At 42.9% G+C, this 15,070-nt stretch overlaps 1 protein-coding gene across 1 annotated transcript in view; it reads right to left on the reverse strand.

Moving 5' to 3' along the window:
• garre1 (granule associated Rac and RHOG effector 1) overlaps positions 1 to 15,070 on the reverse strand; it is a 62,205-nt gene that overhangs the window by 11,310 nt on the left and 35,825 nt on the right. Inside the window, exons 5-9 of the mRNA XM_080436217.1 lie at positions 13,736 to 13,831; positions 13,449 to 13,610; positions 9,171 to 9,335; positions 2,444 to 2,541; positions 239 to 364 (exon numbers count right to left, since the gene is read on the reverse strand). Of these exons, the coding sequence (XP_080292343.1) occupies positions 239 to 364; positions 2,444 to 2,541; positions 9,171 to 9,335; positions 13,449 to 13,610; positions 13,736 to 13,831 (647 nt within the window). The remainder of the gene's footprint in view (positions 1 to 238; positions 365 to 2,443; positions 2,542 to 9,170; positions 9,336 to 13,448; positions 13,611 to 13,735; positions 13,832 to 15,070) is intronic.

Consider the following 15,070-nt stretch of genomic DNA (forward strand, 5'->3'; position numbering starts at 1 on the left):
GAGTCCTTTACTTGTACAGTAGATCGCCTATTTTCAGCATGCAACCAAGTGTAAAGTCAGCCATCAAGGCCTGCCAAAATACATTTTTGTCAAAACAAATCAACTGTACATTTAATCGACTAAAGTCTTATGATATTTAGTCGACTAAAACTAGACAAAAACTGAAACTTTTTTTAACACTGGAGTGACTGGACCCAAGTTTACTCCAGGTTTCGGTGAAGGCTTTGATCCAACTCACTTCCTCTCCTTCCATCTGTTGATGTCAAACACTGCCGTGTAGAGGACGTCCACCAGGCCCAGAGTCTTCTCTGGGTCTAGACTTCGTTGGAGCAGGGACATGGTGGCTGGGTCCTCCTTCAGACACCTACACACATTAGACAGGATAAGAGACAACATAGCAAAGGATGGCACAATCCCTAACACACACACACACACACACACGCGCACACCAAGGCCCTGGTGCATTTACAGAACAGACAAATACTTGACCCTACTGTTCTTATTCATGCGTGTATTCATGTGTCAAACACAAGGCCTACAGTACAGGCTTCATTTTCTGTCATGAATGAATGAGTTGTGGGCTTCATATTCCGTCATGAATGAATGAGTTGCAGGAGATTCATAGGAATACGAAAGCAAGCTTCTCACTTTTAGGTTGTTTGTTTGAATCTCTGGAGCAGCTGGGAAAAAAATTGAGGGAGGAAAGCAAGCGAATATCACCCTCCCTCACATACAAAATGCCAAGGAGCCCTATAGGCCGAGACATGTGATCTCCAACTAATAAGCAGAGCTGTTGAGTCGCCGACAGCAGAAAGGCTGCGTTTGTCCTCGGCAGCTTGGAGGTGAGAATGTGAGGAACCGTTGAACCTTCACAAAAAGGGCGAATAAGAGGCTTTGCAGATCCCAAACGTCCCCATTTAACCCATTCAATCCGGGAACGCATCTCTTGTCAATTCTAGATGTCTTTGGCTATTAAAAAATTGCAGATATACAAGCTCATAGCGCTATGAGCTTGTAGATCTGCTATTTTTGAATAGCCAAAGAAAAAAAGGACACACAGATGCGTAGATATTTACAGTATGTGGTCTGTTGCCATGTAGTGTAACTGTGGACAGACAGAGAGAAGGAAAGCTGAGAGGGAGACAGTGTAGGTGAGACAGACAGTATGAAAGCTGAGAGGAGGGCGGACAAGGAATTCTAAAGCTGGTATATGTGTAGTTTTGGGGGAAGAGAGAATCTTTTTTTTGTGGCTTTTTATGCCTTTATTGATAGTACACAGTATATAGACAGGAAATGGGGAGAGAGAGACGGGGAAAGACACGCAGCAAAGGTCGTCGGGATCGGGACTCGAACCCGCGACACGCTGACAGGCTGCATTGGAGCCTAAGTGCCCGGACAGCTAGGCCAGCGGGGAAGAGAATCTTAATCTCAACACCAAACTCTGAGAGTTGAGCAAAGACTTTGACGTCACAATCAAAAGAGCGATGGCATAAGGGCTAAGAACTAGTATAACCAGTGTTCCCATTCAGCTTGAGGTTGTTTTTTGTTAGAGATCTATGTACAGTAGTTGAGCTCCTGCACAGTAATACTAGCCTGCGGAAGGAGGCCACATACACACCGTTGCAAAGCACACTCAGGTCGTTCTGTCAGCCGACTTTAAACACCTTGTGTTTATTTTATATTTACTCTACTTTTGCATAAGTCTGTTTGCTTTCCTGTACATCTATCTATCTATCCAGCCATCCATTGGTAGCTCAGTCGGGTAAAGCACTTGCCTTTGGACCACAAGGGCGCTGCCAACTCAGTGTATAAGTAGCACGGCTTGGGTAACTAAGTTGTATGGTAAGTACTGGGAGCAGATGGTACTGTAGGTGTTGCGCTCCACATCAGCAATCCAACTCCTAGCGCTTTGATACTGATGTGTGTGTGTGTGTGTGTGTGCGTGTGTGCAAAATGGGGTGCTGGGAATGGAGAAACTGCCCTCCCCACTGCCAGAGCTGGATGAGGCCTTCTTGTGAACTAACAACGTGTCGCAACGCGATGCGTTATATGAGCTTGTATATCGGATATTTTTGGCAGAGATTTGGTGTAAAGGGAAAAAAGTAGGGTACCTAGTATAGACCCCTGGGGCACACCAGTCAATGAAGTATTTAGGGTTTAAAGTGGTTAAAGTGTTGATTAAATGCTAGTCCACGGAATGTGATAAAATGCAGCTTTGGGACAGGCTGCGTCATCATACGCCAACCTTCGGTTGGAAACGCTGTGCAACACCGAAAGGTTAAGTATAAAGTTGAAAGGTTAAGTGTAAAGTTGAAAGGTTAAGTGTAAAGTTGAAAGGTTAAGTGTAAAGTTGAAAGGTTAAGTGTAAAGTTGAAAGGTTAAGTGTAAAGCTTAATAGATGTTTATAAATGTTCAAACATCATTTGATGAGGCTTTTCCTTACCAGGTAGAGGGGACTTGCACCACCACTCTGGATCCCTCTAGAGTGATCTGAGGAGCATAGGCCTCCTTGTTCTCGATCTGAGCTGTATCAACCACCACCTAGAACACACACACAGAGAGAACAAACTGCATCAGCACACCTCCAGAGAGAGTTCACTTCCTTCATCTATATTTCTTCACTGCCAGTTACAGACACATACACAGTATATCGTTTTTGTCTAGACTGTTTATATAAAGTTTCAACATAATACATCTATGTGGAAATGTAAAAAAGAACAAGTCCACTCTTCTTCACATAATAATAAAAGGTATAACAAAGCTATTCTCCAAAATCAGGATCTATTTGTGACTATGCAAAGAGGTGACATTCAGGGCGAGAAAAACAAACGGTCCATCAGCCCAGCCACAAATAAAAACAGCAGCCCTGCCATTATATATTATTTGGCTGTTCTTTGAAAGAGACTGCAGCTCCTTGAGAGCCATGCAATCGAGGGAGGGAGGGAGGGAGGAGCCTCTTCCTGTATGAGAAGGAAGTGCGTCTATTGTTATTAATAGAGCAGGTGCATCCTCGGAGCTCCCGGGGCTGCCAGCAGTCCCGAGCGAGCGAGCGAGAGAGCGAGAGCGAGAGAGCGAGAGAGAGAGAGCGAGAGAGAGAGAGCTGCATGGAATAAAGCAAAATAAAATCTCATGACTGAAAATGTAAAGATGATGTTTAGGTAATAATCATCATTCTAAAACTACGTTGCTGCTGTTCTACAATACAGCTAACCATTTAGAAAGAAATCACAGATTTGCTTTTATGACATTTCTGAGACCATTCATGTTTACGGAAGATACTTCTGTATATCTATTCTATTGCTAGTTTGATCACTTCAAATACTCTTTGATCTTGAAATAACGAAAAGAAATGCTGGATCAGTCGTGGCGACTGACAACTTTAATTCATGGGCATGCATCAAACCGGCCTGCACCTAGGCCTGTCACAATTATTACATAATCGTCTAGTCGCAATTATTTGATATGATCGCAATTATTTTGCATAGCTGTCATAATCATTTCCATGTTGAAAATTGTTCATACATTTTCCAAAAATTGCAGAGGTATGCACTTTAAGTGAGTGCAAATCTTTCTAGTTATTAATATCACGACTCAGGAACATCAGGAACCCATTCAACCTGAACCAGACAGAGATAAATTGGCTTCCACCACTTTTATATCTAATGTCACAGTGACTCTTCACTGTGGTAGAATCTCACCATGAATCCATTAAGACCAGGAAAGCGTCTGTGTCATTTTAAGATTTCTTTGGCTATTCAAAGATAGCAGATCTACAGGCTTGTAGATCTGCAATTTATTTTTGAAAAATCATGAAAATGTGTGCATTTTTAACTCAAATCTTTGCTTCTGGGGATTCTACAAATGTCTTCTAAATCCTAACAGTTTTTTGAAAAAACTTATGTTGCTATAATATCAGTGGTTCTCAAACTTTATCATGTCAAGGGCCCCCAAAATGATATGTATTTGGCCGCGGACCCCCATCTTAAAATATGTTGTTCCAGGGACCCACAGAAGCAAAGATTTGAGTTACAAATGTTCGCTTAAAAAAAAAAAAGTATATTCAAAGATTTGCACAAACGTTGACACATTTTCAAAAATGGCAGATCTACAAGCTCAGAGTGCTATTTTTGAATAGCCAAAGTATAAAATAATGGTAAAAGTGGTTACACAGATGCGTTCTCGGTTTTAATGGGTTAAAACACCAAATGGTTTCAATTCATGTACAACTAGACTTTTTGCATAATCGTCATAATCATTTGTTGAAAGATGTTCATACTTTATTTTCAAATGTAAAAGGTGAGGATGAGAATGAGCAGTAAAATAGAGTAAGTCAACTCAGTAGCTGCTAGACATTCAAGAAGATGAATTATGACTTTTGGCAAGTGTGTTCCGTTTCTGGAAAGGACACAGACAGAAATGGTTATGATTTTGGTTGAGTGTGCATGTCTGTGTTTAAGGGAAATAAAGAGTTTGTGACAGAGTTGTGTGTGTGTGTGTGTGTGTGTGTGTGTGTGCGTGTGCGTGTGCGTGTGCGTGTGCGTGTATATTACTATACTTGTGAGGGCCAAATGTCCCAACAAGTATAGTAGAATATGAGAAATGAGACGTTGTGAGGACCGTTTTCCTGGTCCTCAAGAGAAATTGTTGTTTTATGGTTAAAAAAAAAAGAAAAAGATTCGGGTTGAGGTTAGTGTTAGGGTCTAGACATTTATACGTTATGATGAGGGTTTTGGGTTGGAACTATGCCAGATTTATACTTAGTTGCGCACTGTCATGAAGGTGCACCAAAAAATAGCTGATCTACAAGCTGACAAAGCATCGCATGAGGCCATTCATGTTTATGGAAGATACTTCTGAACATGTATTCTACTGCTAGTTTGATCACTTCAAATACTCTTTGGTCTTCAAATAACTAACAACCGCGCGTTGTCAGCTTGTAGATCTGCTATTTTTCGGCTTTAGGCTAAAAATGGCAACAAAACAAAAATGCAAAAATGGCATTCATAAAATCGCTGCGCTAAAATGCTGATGTCCTCACAAGTATAGTAATACAAACGTGTGTGTATGTGTGTGTGTGTGTGTGTGTGTGTGTGTGTGTGTGTGTGTGTGTGTGTGTGTGTGTGTGTGTGTGTGTGTGTGTGTGTGTGTGTGTCTGACTGTGAGTGAGTGTGTGTCTGAGAGATAAGATAAACCTTCATTGATCCCTGGAGGGAAATTTAGGACACATGGCCAGTGTGACTGTGTGTGTGTGTGTGTGTGTGTGTGTGTGTGTGTGTGTGTGTGTGTGTGTGTGTGTGTGTGTGTGTGTGTGTGTGTGTGAGAGAGAGGGAGACAGAGACAGAGTTTGTTGTGTGTGATCTATTTTAGGGAGTGGTTCTAGGCTCAGATAAGAAGCTAATGTAAAGGGCTCATCCATCACAGTGTTGTTTTACAGTGAGCAGTGGAGCTATAGCTGGCTGGCTGGCTGGCTGGGAACCCTCCTCCCACATAACAGCATCATCATCACACACCAAACACCTCAGACCACACTGAGGAAATAAACACTGACTGGAGCATAAACACACAGAGAGCCCTGATGTTGACCCCAAATCCTAACCTCCTCCACCCGTCTATGACCGTCTCCAACCTCTAACTCATTCAACCTGGGAACGCATCTGTGTCATTTTAGATTTGAGCTAGATCTGCTATTCAAAAATAGCAGATCTAGCGCTCGGGTGGCACAGTGGTAAAGTCCCTTTAGGGTTAGGTTATTGTACTTATTGGACTTTGCAGGATAGTTGTATAGGTGTATACTATTGTTCTGTATTGATGGAGCTTCTTGTTATTTCTGACCTTTATATTGCCGTATCTGAAGTACTTTCCTTATTCTGTATCTGTAACTCTTAACTGCTGTGCTGCCTCTGGGCGACTGAATTTCCCCTGTGCGATCAATACAAAGTATCTATCGCTCTCTCTCTGACTGTGTATTTCTGCCATAAAGCCGATTCTATTCACTCCTATCCTCCACCAGCGACTGAATTACTTTCTTTTATAGTCTCCTGTAGACGCGTCTTTGTGGATCAAAGAATGGGCGAGGAGGAGGACCCGGAGGTCTTAGCAAAAACATAGCTCGAGCTAAGAGAAAGACAAGGTTGTCTCTTTCACCACAGTCATGTGTTCTCACTCTACTGTTGTCCATGACTCCTCTCTTTTCTGATTATTTTTCTCTTTCTGACTCAACCACCGTCTCTATGAAGCCTGTTCCATCCACCATGGCTTGCCAACTTGGACAAAGGGGGGGAAACCACCGACTGCTGAGTGATTTTAGAAAGTCGTATTATTTGTTGTAAAACTTTGCACATAACGCAGGACGTTGCGTAAAACGAGGACCAATGCTCCTTCAGCGCGAACTGGCTTGGGAATCGTTTACGCCAGTGGTTCTCAAACTTTTCAGACTGCGACCCCCCCAAAATAATCATATTTCGGCTATTTTCCCATCCTTCACCTCACTCCTTACCGTCACCCACCCCTCTCTAAATTCAATGGGCTTTATTGGCATTAGAAAACATACGTTTACATTGCCAAAGCAAAAGTGGAACAATACAATCAAGGCAAAATAATGTATGTACAATTAAAAGGAAATTATGTGTATACACAGCCGTGTTGATTTTGACAGCACATTTTTATTTAGTTTTAGTCATAGTCTTTTGAATAAAATTCCATTTAGTTTTAGTCATATTTTAGTCATTAGTTTTTTTTATTTTAGTCTGAATAATAATATATTCGTTTCATTTGAAAAAAGGTGGTCGACGAACCTTTTTCGTCATAGTTTTAGTCGACGAAATCAACACTGGTCTCACAGAGCTCTCTCCAAAAACTCTCCTTCCCACCAGTAGAGAGGAGATAGTGTTGGTGGGGATCCACCCAAAGGGCTGGCCCATCCCTTTGCCCAGATGTTGCAGGAATGTCGGCTTTCCTTTGTGTCTCCTGGGTGTTTGTTTACACCTTTCGGCCCCCTCAAAGGGAGCCAACATACCTCCACATCTCCATTACAACAAGCCAGACAAACAATGGCAAACATTTTGCCAAACCTCCCCCCCACACACACACACGTTTGGATCACTATACTTGTGAGGAGATCATCATTCTAGGAGGGCGATTTTGTGAATGCCGTTCTTAATTTATTTTTTGCCATTTTTAACCGTAAGGCTTAAAGCCGAAAAATTGCAGACCTACAAGCTCATAGCGCGGCACTGAGTGCCGCGCTATGAGCTTGTAGATCTGCAATTTATTTGAAAAAGTCGTGAATATTTTTGCGAATCTTTGAATATATATATATATATACAGTATATATTAAAAAATTGGCATCAAAATATACTTAAAGTACCAAAGGTATAAGTACTCATTACGTACAATGTCCCGTTTCACAAGTTTTCAAAATGTATAAAAATCTTTTGAAAATAGACGATCTACAAGCTCACACCAGTTGTGTAGATCTGCTATTTTCAAATAGCCAAGGTATAAAATAGGACTTAGGTGGTTAATGCATAATAATCTAACTCTACAAAGTAACTAAAGTTTTCAAATTGTAGTGGAGTAGAAGTACAATATTTGCCTCTGAGATGTAGTGGAGTAGAAGTGTTAAGTATTTAACATTGAAAATACTCAAGTAAAGTAAAAGTAACTCAAAGGTGTACTTAAGTATAGTACTTGAGTAGATGTACTTAGTTACTTTACACACACACACACAAAGGTAGTGGTTTCACTGACAGTCTGTGAAGCACAATGGGCCTGTTGACATTGGCGGTGCACCAGACTCTGTGTAGAGTGAGAGACTGTAACATTACACGTTCATCATCAAATTCACACAGTTGCAGGCCCTTTGTTGACTATTATTGAGTATGTATTGCGTAAAAGCACAACATGTCCCTATTCGGGTCATTAGTACTGACACTGAACTTTATGTCTGCAAACAGACAATGTAGATCAGTCTGAGTTGAACCTTCTAGACAAGCTGTTTTCATCATGTCTTGTACTCTACAACAGTGGTTCTCAGCCTGTGGACCGGGACCGCCACAGGACTCTTGAGATGGGGGGGGGGGGGTCCCAGTTGAAAGTGAGGTGACAATTTAAGGACTTAAGACCTTTTTAATACCTCAAAAAAAGAAAAAGACAATTACTGCATCAAAAGTAATCAACAAAGTATACTATAAAAATGGGACAAACATTGGCTAAATTCTCAAATAATATAAGAAAGAGGCAAAAAATTGCGTTGCGGGCGTTTGTGAGCCAAACTAAATGTAATGCCTCAACTCCTACAATTTGTCAGGGTGGGTGGGGGGTCCCCACCAGTTCAAATATGATTATTTTGGGGGGTCGCGGCCTGAAATGTTTGGAGAACCACTGTACTGGACAGCTGTTTTCATTATGTCTCGTCCTCTACATTCTCTCCTGACAGACAGTGGAAAGCTACAGCAGAGCAGTCATGCGTGAGGAATCCTTCGCCCCTAATGGACCAACCCTTACAAGACTAGCTGGTGACATTTCTTATACCCGTGATAATAAGCACACAAAAGACTCAGGAATTTTCCAAATGACCAGAGCATACTATACTATAGTGAATCAAATTCCTCACAGCCAGTGGCTCGTGAACCAAACAGTGTTTCCCCCCGGAGATTGTTCATGTTGCAACGGCTGTTTGGAAAGCCAGTTGTGAGCCAATGGCTTCAAACAGCCCTAAAATAGGGTGACCAACTGACCATATAATTCCACCCCTCAAACCGGGACCCTTAAATCTATGTGCACATTAGTCATGCTTTTTACCCCAATTTAGTTGTTATGACAATTAATTCCTCCCCACACACACACACACATACGTGTGTTGTCACTGCTGTTGTATCCCACCGACTCACCTGCCAGTGAGGAGCCCCCACCGGGAGGACTACTCTTCCCGCTCAACACTCCCCGCTGACAGGCTCCGCCCCCCAGCCCGTAGGATTAAGTGCAATGACAACTATCACCCCGCCCCGGCCTCCCTACCCCGAACACAGGCCAATTGTGTTTGCCTCGACTCTCGACAAAGCCGGATGCCGGGCAGGCAACTTAACCACATCTTTTCCAGCTCAATAAATGAAGTCAAAATTCACAGCCAAAATTATTCAGAAACATTTCGTTGGGCTTTTTTTACTCACCAGTCCGGCCTGGGCAAACAGCAGTTGGACGGCGGTCTTACAGGCTCCTCTCCAGCTGGAGGGACAGACCTGGTTGAGGACTTCGGTGACGGGCGAGTCCTCCCTGCAGGGGGCCACCACCCCGTTCTGCCCCAGCGCCTCCTTAATCAGCTGCAGCGTGGTGTGCTGAGGACGAGACGAAACAAAAGAGCGACCGCCGTCAACAACATGTCCTGCTGATGTTAAAATAAAGGCTGCGACTCTAGCAGTGTTGATTTTGACAGGAATTGTTTTTTTCCCGTTTTAGTCAGTCTTTTGAATAAATTCCATTTAGTTTTAGTCATATTTTAGTCATCTGAAATGTTTTAGTTTTAGTGTAGTTTTAGTCGACTAAATATCACAAGGTTATAGTCGACTAAATCAACAGTTGATTTAGTCGACAAAAATGTATTTTGGCGGTGCCTTGATGATGTCGCAATGGCTGATTTTACACTTGGTTGCATGCTGAAAATAGCCGATCTACAAGCTCACAGCATGTCGCAGCACAACGCGTTGTGAGCTTGTGGATCTGCTATTTTCAGAGCGCAACACCTGGCAACAACTGGCAACCAAACATAAAATGACTTGTCTTAGTTCTACTGGATCTCTTCTCCACTCGTCTCTCACTAACAGTCTAGTTTTTATTCATTGATGAAATTGTCAATACATTTAGTCTTAGTCACCATAGCTTAGTTTTTATTTAGTTTTCGTCAGTGAAAAAAGGTAGTCGACGAACATTTTTCGTCATAGTTTTAGTCGACGAAATCAACACTGGACTCTAGACAGAAAGGGCCACCAAGAGACCTCACTGGTCAATAGTTGACCTAGAGACTTGTGCTGGTCCGGTTGTTACTACTGCTGGGCAGGTGGAAAGGGACAGGAATTGGGACTTCAATTTAATTCAGTTTCAGAAATGAAGAAACGGACTGGTTTTCAGATGCTGCACATGAAGCGGTTGGTTATGAGCAGGGCTGTTGCTCTGCCTTAACTTTTCAAACCAAACAGGGACAAGTTACTACTTTTATTATTAAAAGGAGAGCTGAGGGAGTGTCATTCACATCGCCCTCCTTACAGTGGGTACAGTACTGTTCTTTTTGGTGAAAACAACTTATTGAAAACAACTTTGTTAAAAAAGTTAAAGCACTATATTCCGATAGTAATCATTGTAATCATTGCTAGTATAGAGTGTTTGTTTGGTAAGGTTTTTTTCATGATTAAAAATGCTTTAAACTATATAAACCTGTCTATAAACACTTAGTATTTCATACTCTGATAAACACATGCAGTACCATATAATTCCAATGGAGGGCAGAAGGGTGAAACCGATGCAGGAAAAACAAATCCCATGCATTTTGAAATATGATGGGTGGTCTTTATTTATTCATGTTAAATATGAAACATTCTACAGGCCCTGGAGCACCTGTTAACCCATTCAATCGCATCTGTGTCACTTTCGATTTCTTTGGCTATTCAAAAATAGCAGATCTACAAGCTCATAGCGCTGCACCGAGTGCCACGCTATGAGCTTGTAGATCTGCTATTTTTTTTAAATCGTGAAAATATTTGCACTTTGAATATGTGTATACATTTTTTAACTCAAATCTTTGCTTCTGGTGGGGGGTGGGGGGGTCTCTGGAACAAAGGGGGGGGGGGGTCTGCGGACAAATACATATCATTTTGGGGGTCCTTCACATGAAAAAAGTTATATTATAGCAACCTAAGTTTTTTCTTGTTTTAAACTGTTAGGATTTAGAATATAGGCCTATATTCAAAGATATGCACAAATTGTCACGATTTTTCAAAAACAACGAGCTTATATATCTGCTATTTTTGAATAGCCAAAAGTATAAAATAATGGTTACAGCTAAAAATCTAAAATGACACAGATGCTTTCCCGGTCCTAATGGATTAAGATAAGACATCCTCATGAACACCAGTACGTACCAAGATCTTTTAGATATGCTTTGGGCTTTTCTGCCTTTATTGGATAGATACAGTGGAGAACGACAGGGAACAGAATAGAGAGAGAGACGGGGAGTGGCACGCAGCAATGGTCGTTCGGGCTCTGGGAATCGAACCTGCGAACTCGCTGTCAGGTTTCATTAGAGCCTATGTGTGGTATGCGCCTTAACCACTAGCAGGCCATCGGTGCCCCCAAGATTTAATTTCATTTAAACACTTAACTTTTGAATGCAATTCAAAGTATCTACTTATATATAATTACACATGCCATACAATGAAATATTAAGTATAGACAACTTTATACAGTTTAAAGCATTTTAATCCTGAAGAAACCGTAAGGCGTTTTACGTTGCTTTTTCCTTTTAACTTTCCACCCATCTGTCTGTCTGTCTCTCTGTGTGCGTGTGCGTGTGTGTGTGTGCGTGCGTGTGTGTGTGACCAGTAGTGCACAGGCGGCCAGACCAACTGCTAGGAGAATGATTATCCGTGTGTGTGTTGCGTTGACAGATGAGGGAACATTCTACATGTAAACACTGATGACGCAGATCTGAACACGGACACAGACCCAAGGCCTCACGTGGAACACGGAGCCAAGGACTTGAAGAAATGAAACCCATGATGTCAAAACACGTAAGTAAGCCGTGCCAAATATATAAAGACACATAAATCAGAGGGTGTGTGGAGAGAGAGAACGGAAGTGGAGAGAGAGAGAGAGAGAGAGAGAGAGAGAGAGACTAACAAGGCACAGAGAGTTAAAGAGACAAAAACAACAGAGTGAGACAGGAAGAGAGAGAGTGTGAGCATTTTGTGTATGCGATGGGGCAAGACCTTTCAGGAACTCTTTAGGAGGGAGGGGGGGGGGGGGGGGGGAGTAGGTCGAGATACAAAGAAAGAAAAGGGAAGCCAGCAATCAAAAGTCAAGGCTAACCCAACCGCCCACCCGCTCCCATCAAAGTCCCTCAAACTTTCCTTCCCTTGTGTTGGGACGCATGGATGGATACAAGAGGTGGCATGGGGGACCGAGGAGGCAGTACCGTTTTCAGTTTGAGATTAGGGTACCGTACTGTACCGTTTTCAGTTAGGGTTAGGGTATCACACCGTTTTCTGACAGTCAATGACACATCACTGGCTGCTATATATATTATTATATCACTACATAATGTTATATCATTGACCTAAATGGCGTTATATCAACAAGGATAGGGTGATTAAAAAAGGTTATATCTGTATCAGAAATGACTTTGGACAGGTGGAAAACATTAGTTAAACTTGCAGAGTGACGCATTACTTTACCCGAGTTACATCTTCTGATAGATGTACTTGAATGTTGACATGAAATAATAATCCCGTTTATTGATTCATTAGCGCGATCGATCATCGTGACAAAATTGGCTACAGCTTGTAGCGACGGCGCACCTCAACACACGTTGAAACAAAGGCAAAGATAAAGATAGCAAGGATTCAACAGTGATGTCACTACAGGAAGTAGCACGGACGAAGCCATTTATAAACCACAGTGACATCACTGACGAATCCTTGGTACAAAGGACGAATCCTTGGTATCTTCATGTGACCGACTCAACTGGCGACGCAAGGTTATAGATTTACGGCGTGGAAAACTTGGAATTCCCAACCACCGGTGACCGTTGCCGTACCGTACCGTTTTCAGATAGGGTTAGGGTACCGTACCGTTTTCAGTCAGGGTTAGGGTACCGTACCGTTTTCAGTCAGGGTTAGGGTACCGTACCGTTTTCAGATAGGGTTAGGGTACCGTACCGTTTTCAGATAGGGTTAGGGTACCGTACCGTTTTCAGATAGGGTTAGGGTACCGTACCGTTTTCAGTCAGGGTTAGGGTACCGTACCGTTTTCAGTCAGGGTTAGGGTACCGTACCGTTTTCAGATAGGGTTAGGGTACCGTACCGTTTTCAGATAGGGTTAGGGTACCGTACCGTTTTCAGATAGGGTTAGGGTACCGTACCGTTTTCAGTCAGGGTTAGGGTACCGTACCGTTTTCAGATAGGGTTAGGGTACCGTACCGTTTTCAGTCAGGGTTAGGGTACCGTACCGTTTTCAGTCAGGGTTAGGGTACCGTACCGTTTTCAGATAGGGTTAGGGTACCGTACCGTTTTCAGATAGGGTTAGGGTACCGTACCGTTTTCAGATAGGGTTAGGGTACCGTACCGTTTTCAGTCAGGGTTAGGGTACCGTACCGTTTTCAGATAGGGTTAGGGTACCGTACCGTTTTCAGTCAGGGTTAGGGTACCGTACCGTTTTCAGTCAGGGTTAGGGTACCGTACCGTTTTCAGTTTGAGGTTGTCGGCCGCCGACTCGTTGTAGGACACTCCTTTGAGGAAGTGCGAGCCGATCTGCAGGGGAATGGTGGGCAGCTCACACTGGATGGGCTGGGAGGCCGTCTGCATCCTGCCCGCCTGCATTGCCTCGGCCTCACTGCAGCAGCCCTGCAAACACACACACACACAGATACCTAAACACCACATGATGCACAGAGGAACCTATATGCCGTCACCGTCCTATCCTTGGTATTTTTTTTATTCTAGGACAGGTTATACAAGAATGAACGTACCTGTAGCGCTGCCTCCACAGACTTAGGGTTTAAGTGAAAGCCCGCCTTCAGTGCGTACTCACTGTGGCCCATGCTCTCTAGTGCCGCCCTATAGGCCTGGAGGAGAGAGAGAGAGAGAGGAACATTCATTTATCCATAGAAAGCACACCTCACCATGCAGGACATGTTAGTCATGTTTCAGTCATCTGAAATGTTTTAATCTAGTTTTAGTCGACTAAATGTACAGTCAATTTAGTCAACTATAATGTATTTTTGGCGGGCCGTGATGGCGTCCTAATGCCTGATTTATACTTAGCTGCGTGCCCAAAATAGCCAATCTACAAGCTCACACCGCATGACCAATGCGTGACCAATGTACAACCAAGCATAAATAATGGGTTATCTCTTTCTCCACTAGTCATTTCATGGACCAAAATGTCAATGTCTCAATATTGTCTTATTTTCTTTTCAACATATACCGTCATTGCACTACTATTCCACAAAATACATCCATGTTTTAATTTACATGTATTGAAATTAGAAATTAGATTAACTGGAGCGCCAGCCTGATCTCCAGAGATTACCGTAACATTGCACGGAACGAGTGCACTTCATTCCGTGGATAGTCGCCTAGAAACCCAGAAATTGCGTGCATATGTACGGCGAGTCCCACGGTGGGCGTAACCAGTCGCAACCCGGAAAAACCCGGAAGCAGAGCAGTCCCCACAACAAAATTTACGATTCTGTGCCTATCGGTACATAACTCAAACGGCGCTGAGTAGGCACAGGCGAACGTCACACCGTTCAGGACGGCAACTCGGTCGCCTTAGCTCCCTCGGTGGTCCTTCACGGGGTGACAGTTCGCCTGTGACTGCGCGCCTCCGAAATGGTTTTGTCACAAAGGGAGCGCCGTACATATGCACGCAATTTGGGGGTTTCGAGGCGGCTATCCACGGAATGAAGTGCACTCGTTCCGTGCAATGTTACGGTAATCTCTGGAGATCGGGTTGGGAGCGCAGTGAAGAAATGCAGAGGTGAATCACTTTTCCCTTCCAGGGTTTAAAGAAAAGTTTTAATATTCTCTGCACTGAATTTTTCATGTCACTTGGTAAAAATAGATCCATCAAAATGTGATATATTGTCCAGCCCAAGAACCCAGTCACTGGGAGTCCATCCATTCACGTTGTACAAGCAGGGAAATGACAGCACAGGACTGCAGCTCAACTTTTGGCTACACTGCATACGGCACTACATCTAGCATTATGCATATCATTTTGGGTGGTCCTTGACATGAAAAAGTAGTTTGAGAACCACTGATATATAGCAACACAAGTAAAAAACTAAAAAAGAAAAATG

The sequence above is a fragment of the Gymnoscopelus braueri genome (assembly GCF_963280865.1).
Source record: "Gymnoscopelus braueri genome assembly, chromosome: 1".
Classification (NCBI taxonomy): domain Eukaryota; kingdom Metazoa; phylum Chordata; class Actinopteri; order Myctophiformes; family Myctophidae; genus Gymnoscopelus; species Gymnoscopelus braueri.